Below are 18,938 nucleotides of genomic sequence, written 5' to 3'. Positions count from 1 at the left end.
AGGAGGTATGTTGGCTTTTTCTCAGGGAGCTCAGTCTGAACTAGGCACAGGAAACAAGAAACTCCCTTCAGGTTCAGCCGATTGTCTTTCCTTGGACAACAGCACTACACCAAATGCAGTTGGAGAGATAAAACTGTTTTACCCGCACCCCCACGGCTCAAAGCAGAGCTGTGGGAAAGCTTCTGTATTGTTCCAACGACTGAATGGGAAGAGGATTTGTGTGGATGGTTTTAGTGATAGCTCAACTATTTTAAGTAGGAAGAAATAATCAGACAGTTAAGATGTCACTGCATCAAATTTAAAAATTAAATAACCTTTTAATACGAAGCTTATTACTTGAACAAAAATAACTTCCATTAACTAGCAGCATCACACAGGCACGTCTCAAGTCTGGGGAAGAATGCTGTTTCAAATTCAGGAACGGTCTGAAATGAAGGCTTTTCCCGAGCACTGCAGCTCAGCTTCCCTTCCAAGGCAAGCTCCATCTTCTCTGCACCAGGCTCCACCACAGACAAGGACAACCAAGGTAAGTGACAAAAAAGAAAGGGGAATGTTGCTGTGTTAACTTCCACCTAGAAGGGCAACTTAAAATTCCACACTGTGGAAAACCAGAGAGACAAAAGAGATGAGCAGCCCTAGGGTCTGTCCCAGTGCCTACAGTCCAGCTCTTCCTCACACAGAAATGCTGTGTACAATTGCTACTGCAGTGGGAGCTGCAGGTGGACTAAATCCATTGGTTTTCACTGCAGATCCAGAGTTTCCAACTGCTTCCTTGAAATGTTCAGAGTATTCTGATTTGCTCAGCAGAAGAGCAGTTGAAAACCTTCTGAAAGGCTGACGGCAGTAGTGGAGCCAGCTTTCAAAGCTGGTTGAACCCTCGCTGCCCATGCTCACAATATGTGAGTGAGGAAGGTACCCTTTGGCAGGAGCAGCCTGCAACCAGCCCTTCCTGAAAGCACTCACACAGATTCCTTTCTGGGTTCCAGTTCCTTTCAGCAGTAGCTGCTCCTGAAGCAGCTTGGAACCTTGGACCTTTCAGTTAGAGATGTCCACCCAGGCTCAGTGATCTAGAGGGCAAGTCTTCTTGGTGTGGCCAGGCTGGTGGCAAATGCTACAGGTCCGTGGTTTCTTGGCAGATGCTCCTTGGGAGAGATTGTTTGGTCTCTTAGCTTTACTTCCCAACTCCCTTGAGCGTCCACTGCTTCCAAAGTGGTTAAAAGAGAAATCCCCAGAAGCTCCTAGAAGGAAATACCTTGGATTTAAATGCCTTTGAAAATATACAGAGGTGAGGACAGATGATGGGTTCAAAATGGCAGATCAAGGACTCTGCTATCACAGCCAATCAAGTTATTTCTGAAACTACATTTGTTTCAGATTTGTTTGAACATTTAAATGTTATCCATCTCTCTTGCAGCATTACAGAAATGTATGAACACAACAGGGAAAACTGATCTTTCTGGTTGTGTGCTCCAGGCTACAGCCAAAAGCAGAAGCAACAAAACATGGCAGAGAACTTCTTAAAGTAGGTCTGAAAATGGTTCTGCCCCTTTAGGGCTAAATGTTTATGAAGGAAGTTGGTGCTAAAGGGCTCTCTCAGACTACATCTTTGCATCTGTGTTTTGCTTACGGTCCTTCTTTTTTGTGTCAGTGCCCTTTTCTTTTGCATCTGATATTTTTTTATGGGTGTTTGCTTTCAGCACCTTTTTGCTACAGCCACACTAGTTTCTCAGCTGTGATCAAAGCTTCAGCAGGGCCTGGCCCTTCACTGCATTTCTAAACTAGGATACAAGGGAGCACCACAGCTTCCTTGTCCTTACAGAATGGGGTTTAAGATCTCCAAAGAGGTGTTGATGCTTCAGCACTGTTCAGGTCAGTAACAGCTCTCTCAAAATAGAACACTAGAATTTGGGAGTACAAATTCTGTCTCAAGCAGACTGTTGGAAAGCATGCTGGGTTTTGTCTAGCAACTCATGGAAGCACAAGTTTAGTGTGTGTAGAAGCAAAGCATTCTGTCGCTACTTAGGGCTCACTGGATCTGTGTTACAAGAATGTATCCTGCAGAAATGTAAGCCAGATTCAGTTGTTGCTTCTGACGCTTTCTAAAGACAAACCTGAAGTCTGTCAAATCTAAGAGTTGTGCTGTGACAGCATTATGCATGTATGAGGAGTGTCTACTCAGTTTAGCTCTAAGAACAGCCTCCAACCCTTGCATTTTACCCCAAGCCCAGGCTTACCTGGAGCCACGTTTTCATCAGCCCACTGGAAGAAGCCGCACTGCTGCTCCCTGGGTTTTGAGCACGTGTGGAACTGCCGCCCTTTGTTAGGACCATCTTTTTGGACCGTGCGTGTGACAGCTGGCTGCTCACACCTGCAGACTGTGCTGCCTCCTGAACTGGTGTTGTCGCTGCTTCCAAAGTGTTCTGGGCCTCTCTTTCCTCCTGGTCTTTGAGAATTTGCAGGGCCCCTTGCCCCAAAGGCCTGGGGTGGTGCAGAGCCCCATGGAGCTGCATTGCTTTTGTCCTCTGACTGTTGGTCAGACCAGAGGAAAAAGTTGCAGCTATTGGCACTGCATTTGTAAAACTGTCTGCCTTGATTGGGCCCTTCTTTGCGCACAGTTAACAGCATGGCTTCGTTCCCACAGTTGCACACCACTGCATTATTCCCATCATCTGGAGCAGCTGAAGGAGTCCTGGGTGTTCTTGTTGAACTCAAGGAAAGCAGATGTCCTGATGCCATGTTTGTGGCCCCCCCCACATGCCTGTTTCCACTGCTTGCTCTGTTAAAGGAGTTGTTCTCTCTCAACTGGTTGGCTTGCTGGCTGGCTGACTGTCCAGGTTGGGATGATCTGTTTGAGTACTTCAGGTCCAAGAGCTCTTTCAGCATCTGATCGCAGCCTCCAATGCAGCCAACAAACTCCAGGGGCATCATGGGTGGAACGCTGCCTCTCTTTAACTTAAACTTCAGCCTAAAAGGAAAGGAAGAATATAAGTCTACCAGTTGTGTTTACCTTCCTTCCCTCCACCTTCTTTCCATCCCCAAGCCATGAGAGTCCTGCTCCAGCTTTTCAAGATTGGAGCAGAAAACTGTTGCCCAGCCTAGTCCCTGGAAGTCTCTGGCCCTGATGGCTAACATATGTTTAAGGGGTTGCATTTCCCTAAGGGATAAGTGGTATGACCTACCTGTGAACTGGATGTGGTTCACACACAGCACAGATGCTCTCATCCTTGGCCACATCCAGCACAAAATCAGGAAACCAGACTGCAGTCTTACAAGCTGGATATCCCATGCAGCTGAGATAGAACCTGCCGAGGGAAGAAGGCACCAAATGAGGAAGAGGCAAAACCAAAACAGTCAGTCACCTGTTCTGCTCTCTTCTCAGCTGTCAGAAGTTATCACAGCAAAGCTTTTTTTAAGAGTACTTGAAAAAGAGGTTCAGAGTCCACACAGCTTTAACAGCTGGTGCGGTCTGTTAGCTGCAGCCCAAATTTTCATGCAGTGCTGCAGGGAGGAGGTAAAAGAACAAGACTTAACAAGATACAGAAAGTTGTGTTCTAAGACAAGGAAGATCACCAACCCGCCATTCTTTTTGGTCTTTAGGACCATGTCATTGTTGCACTGTGGACACTTTCGAATGGAAACAGGCATTGCTGGGTAGACTTCCTCTTGTTCTGCAATTTCTGTGGCTTCTCCGAAATACTGAGCCAGGGCCTGGTCCAGCCTATAAAGAAACAAGCAGAGCGTGCCATCTGTCTTGTCTGCAAAAAGCAATCAAGCAGGGAATTGATGTCTGCTGCCCTCTGCACGGCCCCTCTCAGCTTCTCCATAAGCATGTCAATTCCACACCATGCCTCTGGAACAGGCTAGATGTGGGAGCAACATGAAAGTGACCACAGCACTTGCTCATGTCCTGCAGACACCTCTGAATTGAATTCAAAGAGTTTAAACCACAATTATGAGTTAACTGGCACCGACTCATGATGTCAAGCCATACTGCAAGTCAGCCCTTCCCACGTGAACACCTGCACGTACTGAGCAGAGCTCCAGGAAGGCGATGTGACAGGATCCCAGGCCAGGTGACAAACTAGCATGTCCAAGAATGGCCAAGCAAGCAGAAGAAGGCAAAGACAAGACTCACTTGTTGGCTCTGGCCACAGCCTCAATGAAGACTTGTTTATACTTTTGGACTTGCTGTTGCAACACTATGGATTTGTCTTTCTTCCCCTCGCAGATCAGCTTCAGATCAGCCTCCAGCTCAGCTCGAAGGTCAGGCTTGGACATCTCATAGCCCATGGAATCATAGCCTGGAGGAGCATACCACATGGTAAATGAAAGGAACAAGCAAGTAAGGAACCTACTCTCTTCCTATCAAGTGCTGCCCTTACCTTCAACCAGCCCCATACCCAGGTGGCCTGGGAGGAACCTCTGATCTGCTGTAAGGCCCACATACATCCGTGTCTTAATTGTCTCAATGTGCTCAGCGTGAGTGGCATCAGTCCCTGCAAGCAGATATGTTCCGAGTCAAATCAGGTGCCAAGAAGAGATTCCCCTTGTGCCTATTGCAGCGTAAGATGCTAAAGGGATAAGGAGACACAATTATAGCCAGGAGTAGCACTGGCCTTGGATCCCATTGGTGCTGTGGCCAAGAAAGTGCATGCAGGTATGTCCTGGACCCTGAACTTCACATCCCCTTGGGTACTGGAGAGACACTACAATCTTATTAGGCTCTCTGGACACTGCCCACAGGTTTCTACTCTCTGTTTTGTATATTTAAGTGACCTCTTATCTGAAGTGATATTTAGAGAATCCCCTACTCTGGGGGCAGGAAAGAACTAGTACTACAGAATTTGAGGAGATGCTTATGAATGAAGCTCTCTCAAGAATGAAAGGCCACGCTACCAATACTGACCAATGCCATGTTTCTCCATGAGTGCAATGAGATCCGCTTCTGTGAGGAGCAATGGAGGGCTGGTTTCCCCATCCACCATCTCCACTGTAGTGGGCTGAAAGCGAGACCCTTTCTGATACAGTGGGATAACCTGAAGGGAAGGAGAATCTCTTTGAAACTGCCTTCTGAACCATCCACTGAAGACAAATGTCATGCTAACAGCAAGTTGGTGAAGTAATTATAGCAGCACTCTGTTCTGGAGGGGATCTGGTCTTGGGATGTTCAGGATTAGTCAGTAAAGACCTGACAGAGACACTACGAACAGCAATTGCAGCTCCTCTTGGTAAGTATCCCCCCTGTAGGGTCAGAAGGGGAAGGACTGGAAGAATCTATCCAAAGCTGAATAAAGTGGCACAGGTCTTCAGCAGAGATAGCGCTAAGTAAAACAGCCAGTGGGCTAAGAATTGTCAAAGAACATTCAGTAGTTGGGCCTGAAAGTGGCAGGGAAGCTTTCCCATTAGTACAATCCATCTACACTCTCAAACTCCAGGCATTTCAGCCTGTCCCATCTATGTAGTTCAAGCATGTTACCTTGTCACTCCACTTCTCATAAGGATAAACTTCCAGATAATTTCGGGCCAGGATCATAAGTCCTTGAGCAACAAATCGCTCGCTAGCGATGTCAATCTCCACAGTTGTTTCCTGTCCCTTGGCATCTTGAGAGCAGCAAGCCAAAAAATGGCGCACAATGAATTCGTAGAGCCTCTGTTCATTGCCCTGTTATCAAACAGTAGGAGAGTTAATCTAGTATTAGCAAGATGTTAAGAAATATGAGTGATCTCAGGTGAAGATACTGTGCTAACAATTATATTATTAAGATTCCTATCTTTATTTTATCAAGCAATACTAAACTCACCTGTAGGTTAGCAGTGTATTTTGTGGGATGAATGGGAGGGTGAGCCTGATCTGATTTGGTTCCGCTCCGAGGGGTCGGCCCACCCTGATCCAAGATCCTCTGTGCAAATGCTCCCCAGCTGGGGTCCTGTGTTTGGTGTTGTACTAAGGCAGAGAGGTTCAGCTCCTTGGGGAAAATGTTGGTCTCTGTTCGGGGGTAGCTAATAAACCTTAAGAAAGACAGAAGAGCACTTCAAGAAAGGATCAAGGATGATTCCCATTTTGGACTCACAGTCATATAGTTTTGAAATAACTAAGTTTACCACGACAATTCTTACTTTCTTACCCTTGAGTATAGAGTTTTTCTGCTATTCTCATGGTTTCCTTTGCATTTATTTTCAGTTTGCGGGAAGCCAACTTTTCAAGTTCCTACGTTGTGAGGAGCCAGAAAAAAAAATTATTTCTGCTTTATTCTGAGTAAAATATCTGTTTAAAGCTTCTTTCAGTCTTTTCAGCATAGTTCAAACATACCACGGTGTCCAGGGGCAGGGGCCTCCATTTGCTCTTTGGCTTGCTTCCAACCTCAACAACAGTGGCAACGGGATCCTAAACGCAGAGTAAGCAAAATGCAGAAATCTCCTTGTAGAGTTCACACAGACTGTTCTTTAAACATCTTCAACAAGAAGGATGCAGGAAATGTTTGGCCAATACTCCATCACATGTCTATTTACAAGTTTTCCTACCTCCATACACATGTGGTAAAGGACCAGGCATGCTGTGTGATTAAAGAGTCGGTTCCTCTTCCAGTTGAAGACCACATTGCCATCTTCATGATCGTGTGTCACTGTGTTAAAAAGAAGATCAGAGTTATAGAGTCATAATATAGTTGAAAACCAGCAAAGGCAATGGGACCACACTACTAGGAAACATTTCCAGTTCTGCTTAATGATAACAGCAAAGGAAATCAGGTCTGCAGCATTGTTTGTTAGTTGCCCTGAAGTTTTTCCCCTCCAAATACATTAAACCCTTTAAAATTGATTGTGCTCTCCTCCTGCATACCTTTGATTTTATAGAAGGTTTCAGGGACAAAGGCCTGGATGGCTTTAAAGCGCTCAACTACGAACCCCAGAGTTGGGAACTGGCAACTGCCATAGCTGATCAGCTGATCTGCCAAAACATCAGGGAAGATCTTCTGGAGCCTCAGGGTCTGGAATCTGGTGAAAGCAGCACCTGAGAAAACAAAATGGATGCTAGAATTGAATACTTCAGCAATGAAAGGTAATCACAAAACTGCAGAGGGTTTTTTTTATACCCTGAGTACTAATTTTACTCTTTTGATATTAAAATTCACAGAAGCCTTTCAGAGCTATTAACCTATTGTTTGTTTCAAAGAATATGTTGTTTACAGTGAAACAGGAGATGTGCTTTAGTTGATTCTGATCTAAAAATCAGATTTGGAACACTACAGGGGGCACTGTATTGGAGACACGGTACCAGATGATTTTTAAGGAGCTCTTGCTGAGTTTTAGCAATGTGAGTTTGGCTGAGAAATGAAAGTCTTAAAGCTAGTTATCTAGTTTTTAAAGTAATCTAAGAGTTCAAGAATTTACAGAAAATAAGCTATATGTTGATGACAGAATGTGAGCTGTCTGTCCCCTGCCTACTTACCACGCTCTTGCTCACTTGCTTTCAAGGGTATATGCAGCAGCTCAAGCCTAGCAGCCAGCTCTCATCTCCAAAGTATGTTTACTTACCTATCCTGAGGTCCAGCTCCTGCCTGACTTCAACAGCGTCGCTAGTTTTTTGATCTGGTTGGGTGAGATTCTCACAGGCCCTTCTGACAGCATGAAGTGTAATCTCAGAAAAACGTGCTCGGAATACCTGGAGGGTTGGCTTTACTATCAGGGGAAAAAAAAAAGCAAAGTGACTCAAACAGCAATGGAAAGCATGAACTAACACACTCCTGCTGACTTTAGAACTGTGTGCTGTCAACTGATTCCACACCTTTCCAATCTATTCACATATTTCTGGTGTAACAGAGCCATGCATCTATCAGAACTACAGTTAATGGATCTGACCTGGAGATGATTAAGAATGACAACTGAGCAAGAGTGACATCTGTTACTACATCTGAGCAGTGATACCTGCTAAGTCATCATTTTAATGGAAAGCAGATTGATGCAACAGATGTCTACACACCAGCTTTGCAAACATGAATGATCTCAAAACCGATGTTCTCTCCTTCTCGATCACAGTCAGTCCAGATGACCAGAGCTTGGCACTGCTGGACTTCTCGTTCAAGGGTTCTCTGAGAGGAGAGAAAAAATACACTGAACGAGACCTACTCAGGCTGCTTGGTTTGACATTCAATTTTAGAATGACTCACTAACTGAACATGAAATGCAACATGTATCCATAGAGATGGATTGTTGCAATAACATTTTGCAATGGTAACTCTCAGGAGATCAGGCAGCTTTCAAAAGGAATGAATCATTTATTTACTCTTTGTTAAAAAGCACTGCTTGGATTGGGTTGTACTACAGTCTGCTTTTTGAAAATGGCGTTTTTTGTAAAACTGAGATGCAATTACCCATTGCAGCTTGTTGGAAATGGCATTTCTGCTTTTAACAATGCAGCTGTTCCTTTAACATTCTAATTTTACACTAGCAGGAGACTTCAACTTGACAGAAGAACAAGATAGTACTGCTAGAAAGTCCAGGAGGAATTTTCTAAACTCTAGAAACTTAAGTAAGGACAAAGGTAAAATCCTCCCTCTGTCTGAAATAATATTTGTAGAATTAACCTCTGAACTCTATCTTTCAAGAAAACTCTTTAAAACAACATACCTTAATATCCACATAATTCTCAGGACAATATTTCTCGATTTCAGCATCAAAAAGAGCTAGAGGGTTACAGCTGTGCCTGGTAAACAGAGGACAAACAGCATGCATAACAAACAAAACCAGTGTCAGGCAATAACTGCTGCTGTTCAGTACTGGAATTAGTAATACTACATATAGCTTTAACTTAAGATTTGTGTGAAACACTGAGCTGTGTTTACTCAAAAACAACAGAACTGAAATGCAAACAGAAAACAAAATCTGGAAGGCAGCCCTAAATGAGCAGCTTCTCATGTTTCATACACAAAGAAACAAAACACCTCACTTACCAGGATAATGCTTAGTTAAACAAAGAACACAAAAACTCGAGTTTTAAAATCAATTTATTCCCTTGGATTGGCCAATTTAACCAGTATTGAAACTTGCTGGGTTTTCTTGTTTGTTTTTAGCACTATGAATACAGTGATTTGAGATAATATTAGCTATCCTGTAAATAATTTGCTATTTATCATGCTGCTCAGTGCAGCTGCTCAAAGCACACTGTGAAGCACACTGTGCCACTGCCCCTCCCTGCGGATGTCTGCTACTGGAGCTGAGTGCTGGCTCTCCCAGCTGGTAAGGCACAGCCTGAGGGGCAACACCACCTACACTTCCAGGAGATGATCCCTCCGAAAGTGTGGCACGTATGACTATGGCAGCCCTGCTCAGCTTGGGATCAGAAGCAGAAGACAAGCTTCAGACTTGTGAGGATGCAGTACACACCATTTGCGGAATGGCAGCTTGAAATCATGAGCCAGCAAGTGTCCTGACACGGATGTCATCACCATAGTAACCTTCTGCGAGAGAGAGGGGAAGGTAATTAGTGTCCATTTTTTGCCATAGGCTGCCTGGAGCCCTAAAATCTTGACACAGTTCTCAATTCAGACAACTAGTGATACCTCCCTCCTGCTTATTTTAACAGACTCCTTTCCCTATAGGCAGCTAAACCTACATCTTTATCCTGATTTTTTGTAAGAAGCTTTCGATTCTAAGAAACGTTTTTGACAAGTGGGAACTCAGACCAAAGTTGAAAGAAAAGCCAGGAAGAGAAAGTCCCGTTTTTAACTTGTCTTTGGACAAAACTGGATATGCATTTCATAACTTCTAACAAATTTTTATTTGTTTTTTAATAATTAGTATTCTACACTTCTCTGATCTGTCAGTGGAATGAAAGAAAACTCTACCTGGCCAAATATCTGGTAGTCATACTCGTAGATCTTGTTGAACTTGGAAAAGCCTTCTCTCTGGAAGGAAAAAGAAAGTTGCAAAGTTTCTGTCTCCTACCAGAAGCGAAACACGTTCTGTCTCACTTTATATGGACTGTTAATGGCAGGGCACAGAAATACAGGGCAAGTGAAAACTGGCTACTAGCTAAAACAGAAAGGCAAAGGACAGTTGAACAGAAATTACCTGTACTATTTTTAGAAACAATGAGATGCTGTTTTCCAATTAAATAGTATTTTAAAATACACCTGAAGGGGCAACAGGACTGCCACACTATGCGTGGTGAGGACAGACAGGTCTGTTTATCAGGGCTACCAGTTATGGTCCCCACTCCTGATAAACAGCTGTCCTGCTCCAAACAACAATTGGTGCACCAGTTCTGGGACCCTTTCAGCTGAGATTTATGGAACTTCCTACATGGGACATTTGCATAGTTTTCTACAAAAGCAGGACAATATCTTACATGATTGAGAGTGTCAGTACTCAGGTTCTTGGTAATACTGTACATTCAAATGTAATTCCAGTGTAGAAACACTGTCTAGTTCCTTTAGCTTGGAAATACCAAGGAATTATTCAAAAGGTGAAAGGTCACAAAGCAAAGCAGCAGCAGAGAAGAGATCTTTGAACTCTTCCTCTCCAAACCACAGACCATCTCTGCTTTATTATGTGAACTTCAGTGCACCCCTGATACTTGCTGACGCTGCAGAGGCGGTGCTTTCTGACTGGGAAACACACGCCAACAGATGGTTTCAGCAACTAAAGGCTTTTACATGTACTGCAAAGCTAGGAACAACAAAGGGAACCCCCACTGCTGAGCTCAGTGCTTGATGAAGGTGGTCCGGCAAGACAGCACAGCTGGGGAACTGAATCCCAGCAGGACTTGAGGCAAAAAGAAAATGGGTCCAGCACTCCCAGCTATATCTGGGCAAATGGTGTTTGTCCATTTCACATATGAAAGCTGTTCTTGTACCCTCATGCGGTCAGAAAGGGACAGAAACTGTGTATTAAGCTCTGCACAAGACATATAGCAGACTGGGACTGAACTGCTTGACAACTGAACATAGGCTCTGGGGACCTGACCATCTCCATCCAGCTAAGGTAGATCTGTAGGCACATGAGGGAGCGAGGAGAAGTGTATTCCTACCCGCCGCATTCTGCTGTTGGAGAGCAGATCTGCAATTCCTCGGGCAGCATCATTCTTCTCAGCCACACACAGGACCTTCCGGATCCTCTGTGGTGTTGGACCATCTGCAGCTCGTGAGAAGCTGCGCCAGGGCTGAGGCAGCATCCTGACCCCACAGCTAGCAAGAAGCCTGGCTTGAAAGTTCATCACAGGTAATTGTGACAGCTCCCACAGCACGAATGCATAGTGCTGTGTCCTCCCTCCAGGGATGGTCCCTGTTCAGAAGACAGCCTGCTTTAGGACTGCGAGCAATGCCTGAATGCCACAGAATCTAAACAGCCACAGAATGGTTAGGTTGGAAGGTACCTTAGAGATCGTCCAGTCCCAACCAGCTGGGTTGGCTGTCCACCCAGATCAGGACCCACCCATGGCCTCGGGCACCTCCAGGGATGGGGCACCCGCTGCTCTGAGCGCATCCCTCTTTCAGTTTAAACCATTTCCCTTTCCCCTAACTCCACATTCTCTGACAGAAGTGTTCCTCCCAGCTTTCCTGCAGGTGCTGAAAGGCCGCACCGAGGTCTCCCCAGGCTCACCACCCGCAGCTTTCAGCCTGTCTCCGCTCAGAGGCACTCCAACCCTGCGCGCACCCTCCGGACCCGCTCCAGCAGACCTCCCCCCCCAACCTGCGCTGTGGGCCCAAAGCTTAGCGCAGCGCTCCAGTCGCGTTCTCCCCTCCCCACCTCACAGCCCCCACATCCTACCCGGCAGTTTTTAACCCTCTCAATGAGTACGGCCCAGCGGACCTCGCCATCCCACCCCAGTGCCATCCAACCTGCTCAGAGCTGCGCAGCGCGGGCTAACCCGCCCTCCAGAATCCCCACAGCCGCCGCTCCCGCGCTATTTCTGACGCAAAAGGCGGCGCGCTTTCCCTCTCCGCTACGACGTGCCGTAAAGCGCGGCAGCGCGAAGAACTACAGCTCCCGTGATGCCCCGCGGCGCCGCCTTCCCCAGCACGCTGCTGTTCCCGCGTCAGTGCTCCCTCTCGTTCTCCTCCCTCTCTTCCAGGACCAGAATGGCTTCAAGCAAAACGCAACGCTGATTAACTCTGGGAACCACGGCAGCGCCCGAGCGAGGGGGAGAGGCCGCGGAGGCGGCGGCGGAGGCGGCGGCTCCGCTTCCGCGCGGCGGGGTTAGAGGTCGCGGCGTCATGTGAGCCCAAGATGGCGGCGGTGCCGCGGCGCCCGTGAGGGGAGCGGGGCCGGGGCTGCCCGGCCGAGACGGGGTCGGGGGGGGGGAGGGGCCGGGGCGGCCTCGGAGCTCCATGTCGGGGCCCCCCCTGCGGGAATAATGATCAGCGCCCCCGACGTGGTGGCCTTCACCCGGGAGGAGGAGCTGGGGGACGAGCTGTACCGGGAGCCGCCGCTGCCTGAGGAGTACTCCGTTCCTCTGTTCCCCTTCGCCGGGCACGGGGCCAACCCGTGGGCCAAGGTCTCCAGCTCTAAGTTCAGCCGGGACTTCATCCTCATCTCCGAGTTCTCGGAGCAGGTGGGGCCACAGCCCCTGCTGACCATCCCCGATGACGCCAAGGTGCCAGGCAGCTTCGATCTCAATTACTTCTCCCTGCGGATCATGTCGGTGGATTACCAGGCTTCTTTCGTGGGACACCCTCCCGGCTGCGCCTACCCCAAGCTGAACTTTGTGGAGGACTCCAAAGTGGTGCTTGGAGACTCGAAGGAAGGGGCCTTTGCCTACGTGCACCACCTGACGCTGTACGACCTGGAAGCCAGGGGCTTTGTGAGGCCCTTCTGCATGGCCTACATTTCTGCTGACGAACACAAAATCATGCAGCAGTTTCAGGAACTCTCTGCCGAGTTCTCCAAAGCCTCTGAATGCCTGAAGACAGGGAACAGGAAGGCGTTTGCTAGTGAGCTTGAGAAGAAGCTGAAGGATCTCGACTACACCAGGACTGTGCTGCACAACGAAACTGAGATACAGAAGAAAGCCAACGACAAGGGGTATTACACAACCCAAGCTATTGAAAAGGCCAACGAGCTGGCCAGCGTGGAAAAGTCTATTATTGAACATCAAGACCTGCTAAAGCAAATTAGGTCATACCCCTATAGGAAGCTGAAGGAGTCTGACTTCCACACCTACGAGCCTGAAGGTACCCTGGATCAGGCTGGCGTGAGCAGCGAGCAGGACCTGGCTACCTCAGACCCTGCTGAGCCAGGTGAAATGCACCTCTACTCCCGCCTGCCCTCCTACACTCCCAAACTCATCAAAGCAAAGCCTGCCAAATGCTTTGACAAGAAGCTGAAAACGCTGGAGGAACTCTGCGATGTTTATTTTTTCACCCAAACCCTGGATCAGTTGCATCACATTGAGAGGACTTTCAGAGGTGATGTGTGCTACCTCCTGACAAACCAGATCAGTAGGGCACTTCTGAAGCAACAAAGCGTAACTAACTTTCTGTTTGAAGATGTATCTTTTCTAGAAGAAAAAGCACCTGGAAACCAGTACAGAGGCTGCCAGGGACTCAGTCAAGATGCTGCTGACAGAAAGTGTTCAGAAGAGTCCCCTGCTCCTAAAGTGGTTATCAGCCTGGGATCCTACAAGTCTAGTGTGGAGTGCGTCCCGATCAAGATGGAGCAGGACATGGGCGACCCTCAAGAACCCTCAGTGACAGAATCCATAACTTTTGAACACCAGGAGAACCTGGACTATCTCGATGCAGATCTTAAAGGGAGTATCAGTAGTGGTGAGAGCATTGAAGTTCTTGGAACGGAGAAGTCTGCGTCTGGGCTGATGAAATCGGAGAGCCAGGCCAGCTTGCCCATCAGCCCGAGCCCCCAGGTGGGCAGGAGCAAGGTGGGCAGCCGGAGGACCGTCAGCGAGGACAGCATTGAGGTCCTCAGTACCTGCCCCTCCGAATCTCTTATCCCAGAGGATTTCAAAGCGAGCTACCCAAGTGCAATTAATGAGGAACCTTATGTGGATGATGAAGAGGGAGGCCTTCGCTTCACCCCCAGGTTAAACCCAGACAACGCTGACGAGCAGGAGGACGTCTCAAACCAGGAAAACTTGGCACAGATTGATTCTGCCTGCTGTATTGGGAAGGAGAGCCCCAGCTTCCTCGAGCCTCTTCCCGGCCTGGGCCAGAAGCAGTGCGATGAGGACGGTGTGGTCAGGATTCCCCCTCAGCCATACCGGCAGGCTACACAGCTGCCCTGTGACGGCGCTTCGGGGGGGCTCCTTCCCCACGAGCTCGACTCACGCTACCCCACAGCAGGCAGGGAGGTGAGCAGGACCAGCCTGGACGAGTGCTCAGACTCCACGAGCTACATCAGCAGCGCTGCCTCCACCTGCTCCGACCGAACGCCGTCTCCTCACCCCGTGTGCCTCACGAACGAGCGGCACAAGAAGAAGGCCGGGCAGAACGCGCTGCGCTTCATCAGGCAGTATCCCTTCGCACACCCCGCGATATACTCCCTGCTCAGTGGAAGGACCCTGGTGGTGCTGGGGGAAGATGAAGCAATAGTCAAGAAGCTCGTGACCGCGCTCTCCATCTTTGTGCCGAACTGTGGTGTTTATGCCAAACCTGTGAAGCACTGGGTCACTTCCCCTCTGCACGTGGTGGATTTCCAGAAGTGGAAGCTGATCGGACTCCAGAGGTAAACTGTGTGTGTGTGTGGGGCAGGGGGTTCTCTGCTTCTTGGGGTCCAGCTATATGATAAAAACTGAGTGTGAATTTTGGAGGGGATTTGATGTGCAGAGGCGTTCTCTTTATGTAATCGCCTACACAGCTGCCACAGATTTCTGCTTCTGGGATGTATTTGTAGGAGGGTGATGTATTTGCCTGCTTCTTTACATTCATCCTCGCTTAAGAGTTAATCTAAAACGTCTGCTGGGCACTTACTGCTTTTTAGCTAGGAGGTTTCCTGATGTTTTAGATCTTAGTCTCGCAAAACAAGGGAGCAGACACAAGTCCCAATGATTTCCTGCCTGGTTTGATAATGAAGCCCTCTTGAAGGGCCCCTGTGCTTTGCTGTCCCTTCTATTGCCTCCTTCCAAAATTCTCAACGTTTCTAGCTTTAATTGTTTCTGAAGTGAGTGCTTGGGTATGCAAGCACTTCGGTTTGTGTTGGCAGGAGTGTTGCTGCTGGTGTTGGTGAGTGCCCTGTGATGCCTGCATTTCTGGTGAAGGACAGAGGTGCAGAGCCTGCAGTTGTGCTGAATCCTCTTGCAAGGGGAACGGGTAAAGAGAGTGTTTAGAACATGCTTTAGTGCAGGAAAAAACAATGCCCGAAGAGCTCGTCAGGCCGCAGAGTTGGAACTGCAGCTCAGGTGCAGAGGAGACCTATTCCAGGCAAAGGACATCACTCAGGCAGACATCCCTCCCCAGCACCCAGTCCTAAAACGTGGCTTTGTAGTTCCAGCTGGAGAACAATAATGCTCTTAAGCTTTTGGCCTTTATTGTTGTTACGAAAAGGATTCTGTCTGTGTTACCAGGATGTGTTGCAGCACTTTGGGTGCAGGTATGACACAGGGAATGCTCTTTGCTGTCACTTAGGTGGAAAGCATGAATTAGAGTAGTGCCCATTGCTCAGAACAAGGCTGGAATGGCTCGAGGGAGTGTGTCTGAGCATCCTGAAAGCTGAAATGCAGAAATCTGCTTCCCAAGCAGCTGAGTATTGCGTCTCTGGTGGTTGTGGATGACTGAATTGTCCTGAGCTGCGAGCTCACCCTGATTTTGGTGCAGGTGGGGCAGGCTGCCAGGTCCACCAGAAGCTCCTTCGAAACTTCTCTGCTGTCGGTGAGGTCTTAACAAGCCCTGAGTGTTTGCTGGTTGATTAATGCTTGTGGTTACATGAAGTTTCTATGATGAAAAGTCACTGCATAAAAAAACAGAACAAAACTGCTTGTGACGTGTGTCAGTCATTTAGGCTCTTCTCTGTGGAATGTTAATTAGTCGTTGAGTTTAACATGGACGCTCTCAGCAAACCATTTGTACGAGGGCCATGGAAGGGAACTTGGAGGCTGCGTTAATTATGGCAGCGCAGCTGTAGGGGTGCTGCTCTCACAAAGCTGCACGCTGCCTGGCACAGGGACAGCTCTTGCACCAGCAGTTGGTGCTTCTGGTTTGGGGCTGGGAGCTACTTCTCACCAGAGCAATTTGAACCAGGCAGAACTGCAGAGCAGAAGGTGGCGTTTTGCGTAGGCTTGTAATTTGCATTTAAATAGCATTAATTTAGGCTTGGTGAATAATTGCACATTGTGAGCTTGCTGCAGATTTGCATCTGGGTGAAGAATGCCTAGGCTCAGCCAGGGAATGTTCTGGTCGAAGGATGGCTCCCTCTTTGAAGGAAGGTTTTGTTCCCCTTTGAGCTCCTCGGGGCAGCTCCTTCCCAACGCTAGCAGACAAGAGGAAGGTGGAGCTCGTGGCAAGGGGATTTCTGTTCCCTTATTGTCACGTCCAGAAGGAAGTTAGCAGCTGCTACAAGATCTGTTTCTGTTACCAGAAATGTTGCTTCCCTCCCTCCCTGTCCTCCTTTCTGTGTCTGTGAGGGAGGAAGCTGCCCACAGGGCTGTGTTGGTGAGGCAGCACACACACAGCATAGATCAGTGTATGTGGGTACCCGGGAGGTGGCAGTTCCCTCGGGGTCTGTCCCACTGGAGAGGCAGTTTGGCCGTCCTCTTCTGTGCCAGCCTTTATTTACCCTCAGTGCATCAAAAGCTGGAGGCAAATGGGCTGCGATACAGCAGCACGGACTGGCCGCTTCGTAGCTTCCTCCAGCTAAACCTCTCTTGCTTTTTCAGGACTGTGTCACCAGCTGGAGCGGGCGTGCTGCACGCCCTGAGCCGGTACGGCCGCTACGTCAGCATCCTGGACGCGGACAGTAAGACGCTGCGCTGCCCGCTCTACAGGGGCACGGTGGTGGCCCGGCTGGCGGACCACCGCACGCAGATCAAGCGGGGCAGCACCTACTACATGCACGTCCAGGGCGTCCTCACCCAGCTGTGTTCAAAAGCCTTCCTCTTCACCTTCTGCCACCATTTGCACCTTCCCATCAACGAAAGGGAACCGGAGGAATCCGTTGCGAACCGCAGGATGAACTTTCTGAAGCTTCATCTGGGCCTTGCCAACGAAGACGTCAAAATTGTACAGTATTTAGCTGAGCTGCTGAAGCTGCAGTACATTCAGGAACCCGGTCAGGGGGCGAATCCTCTGCTCAGATTTGACTATGTCCCCAGCTTTTTGTACAAAATCTAGCAGCACGTAGGCTGTCTGCCTGCACACTTGGATTCTGATAAAGATCATCCGTGCTTGGCATTGATGCTGTCCGCAGTAGCTGTCATACATCAGGAAGGGGCAAAGAAGCCATTGTATTTGCAAGCATTTCTGCTTCGTAGAAATCTGTGTGAGGGTCTGAATTACAGTGTGGTTCCCTGTTGCTGAGAATGTAGGTGTTCCATCACATAAAACACTGGGCACTCTGTTTTTAAATGTTAGAAGGGACGTATTAACTTTTAAAATACACCATGGTAGCATCCCAGGGGGGATTATGGCGTGGAGGGGAAGATGGGCTGTGCTGCAGAGCAGTGCTCAGTGTTGTGCAGCTCCCAAAACATGCACGACTCTGCACTTCTGCCGGAGCCCCGAGTGTTTGTTGCTCCTTTCCATGGAGCTGGGGCAGAGACCAGCAGGGAAATATGAAGGCCACATGGAGTTTTTAACTCAGTAGTGTCTCATGGGAGCATGGGGTGTAGCAGCGTACACGTGGGATGGCAGGATAGCAGTGTGCATTTACCTGTGTGAAGCAGCAGCTGGTGGTGTTCTTTTCCATGCTTTCTGAGTTTCCCAGAATTGCTTGTCCCTGGGTCTGTGGGATGGCAGCAGAGGCACGTGGACTTCCCTCCAGAAAGCGTTTGCCAGTTTCTGAGCTCAGTTAAAATGTGGAATGGAGGTGAACTCCCTAAGTAGGCTAGCACCGAGGCTCTGCTGCTGTGAATGTAGAGTGCTGTGCCTTGTTAATTTGTCACGTCCTGTTTGCTGTGTGACCTCTGAGAACGGTGGGAGGGAGACCAGGAATCCTAAAAGCTTATAAAGCTGAGTGTGACCTGCTAAGGAGAGATGGAGTCTGAAGTGAATGGGCTCTAAGGTGCTTTTCGTGATGGGAGATGAACAGTGCAACTCATCTGAAGCTGTGCTGTGAGACAGCAAGGCTCTGCAGCAGGCTGCCCGGCCAGTGGGGTACTAGTGCTCAGGAGAGGGCTAGGAGGAATGGAGTGGATTCCACGTTTTATCTGTATAGTTTCTATTTTTGTTGTTGTTGGGGAATTGACTTTTGTGCTTTGTGGCAAAGCCAGGTCAGTGTCACTGCATGCTGCTTCTGGCTGTGCCAGTTTAATTTATTTTATTACCAAGCCTTTGCTGTGTCTCGACTACCTCTCACACTGTGCTCTGGGTGGTTCAGGACAGGGCAGAGCTGCAGATCTCTGAGCCCAGGCACAAGCACTTTCCTTTGGAAGCTTCCACGCTGCTGTCAGTGCCAGAAGGGCAGTGCAACCAGCACAGTGATACCTCTGGAAGATCATTCCCTTTGGTGCTGGGAGCTTTGTGCCAGACACAGTGCTTCCCTCTGGAGTCTGGCAGGAGGTGCATCTTGTTGGCTGCAGCCTGCTCTGTCCCATGCTGAGTGGCAGCAGAAGCCCCCGTGGTACTTCTGAGCAAGAGAAAGAAGTCTCACTAGGAAAGGTAGCCTGGTTTTATTTCTTTTTAGCACTTTTCTAATTATGGGATGAGAACAACTAAGATTGTACAAGATTAGCTGAAGTTTTGTTTGTTTTTTAATTTTTATTTGCTTGTTTTTTTACCATGATCATGTAAGACAATGCTGAAATGGAATGTGATCCTTCCATGCCTGGAGAAGTT

At 48.3% G+C, this 18,938-nt stretch overlaps 2 protein-coding genes across 3 annotated transcripts; one reads left to right on the top strand and one right to left on the bottom strand.

The window, feature by feature from the left end:
* Positions 1-292: 292 nt before the first annotated feature.
* On the bottom strand, positions 293-11,877 carry TOP3A (DNA topoisomerase III alpha). Of its 2 annotated transcripts, XM_065732783.1 has the most exons (20): positions 11,838-11,877; positions 11,027-11,280; positions 9,843-9,902; positions 9,382-9,455; positions 8,626-8,701; positions 7,979-8,087; positions 7,534-7,677; positions 6,839-7,009; positions 6,523-6,623; positions 6,311-6,385; positions 6,126-6,208; positions 5,802-6,009; positions 5,477-5,662; positions 4,907-5,036; positions 4,383-4,496; positions 4,136-4,301; positions 3,575-3,718; positions 3,180-3,302; positions 2,235-2,965; positions 293-1,238 (listed from the first exon to the last, which is right to left on the bottom strand). In XM_065732783.1, exons 2-20 carry the CDS (start codon positions 11,210-11,212, stop codon positions 1,060-1,062), a joined length of 3,060 nt encoding a protein of 1,019 aa, XP_065588855.1. In that variant the 5' UTR covers positions 11,213-11,280; positions 11,838-11,877; the 3' UTR covers positions 293-1,059. The 2 variants fall into 2 exon arrangements, with proteins under 2 accessions (XP_065588855.1, XP_065588854.1); XM_065732782.1 differs by lacking the exon at positions 11,838-11,877 and having other exon boundaries at positions 11,027-11,293.
* Positions 11,878-12,305: 428 nt separating this feature from the next.
* Positions 12,306-17,420, top strand: SMCR8 (SMCR8-C9orf72 complex subunit). The gene is made up of 2 exons (XM_065732788.1): positions 12,306-14,676; positions 16,823-17,420. The coding sequence occupies exons 1-2, from the start codon at positions 12,353-12,355 to the stop codon at positions 17,274-17,276; spliced, it is 2,778 nt and encodes a 925-aa protein (XP_065588860.1). The 5' UTR covers positions 12,306-12,352; the 3' UTR covers positions 17,277-17,420.
* The last annotated feature ends 1,518 nt before the right edge of the window (positions 17,421-18,938 follow it).

Source organism: Cyrtonyx montezumae, unplaced genomic scaffold (genome assembly GCF_038088225.1).
Source record: "Cyrtonyx montezumae isolate F1298 unplaced genomic scaffold, pur_monq_1.0 scaffold_16, whole genome shotgun sequence".
Taxonomy (NCBI): Eukaryota; Metazoa; Chordata; class Aves; order Galliformes; family Odontophoridae; genus Cyrtonyx; species Cyrtonyx montezumae.
The sequence above is the reverse complement of the archived record's forward strand: the minus strand, read 5'-3'. Positions and strand labels throughout refer to the sequence as shown.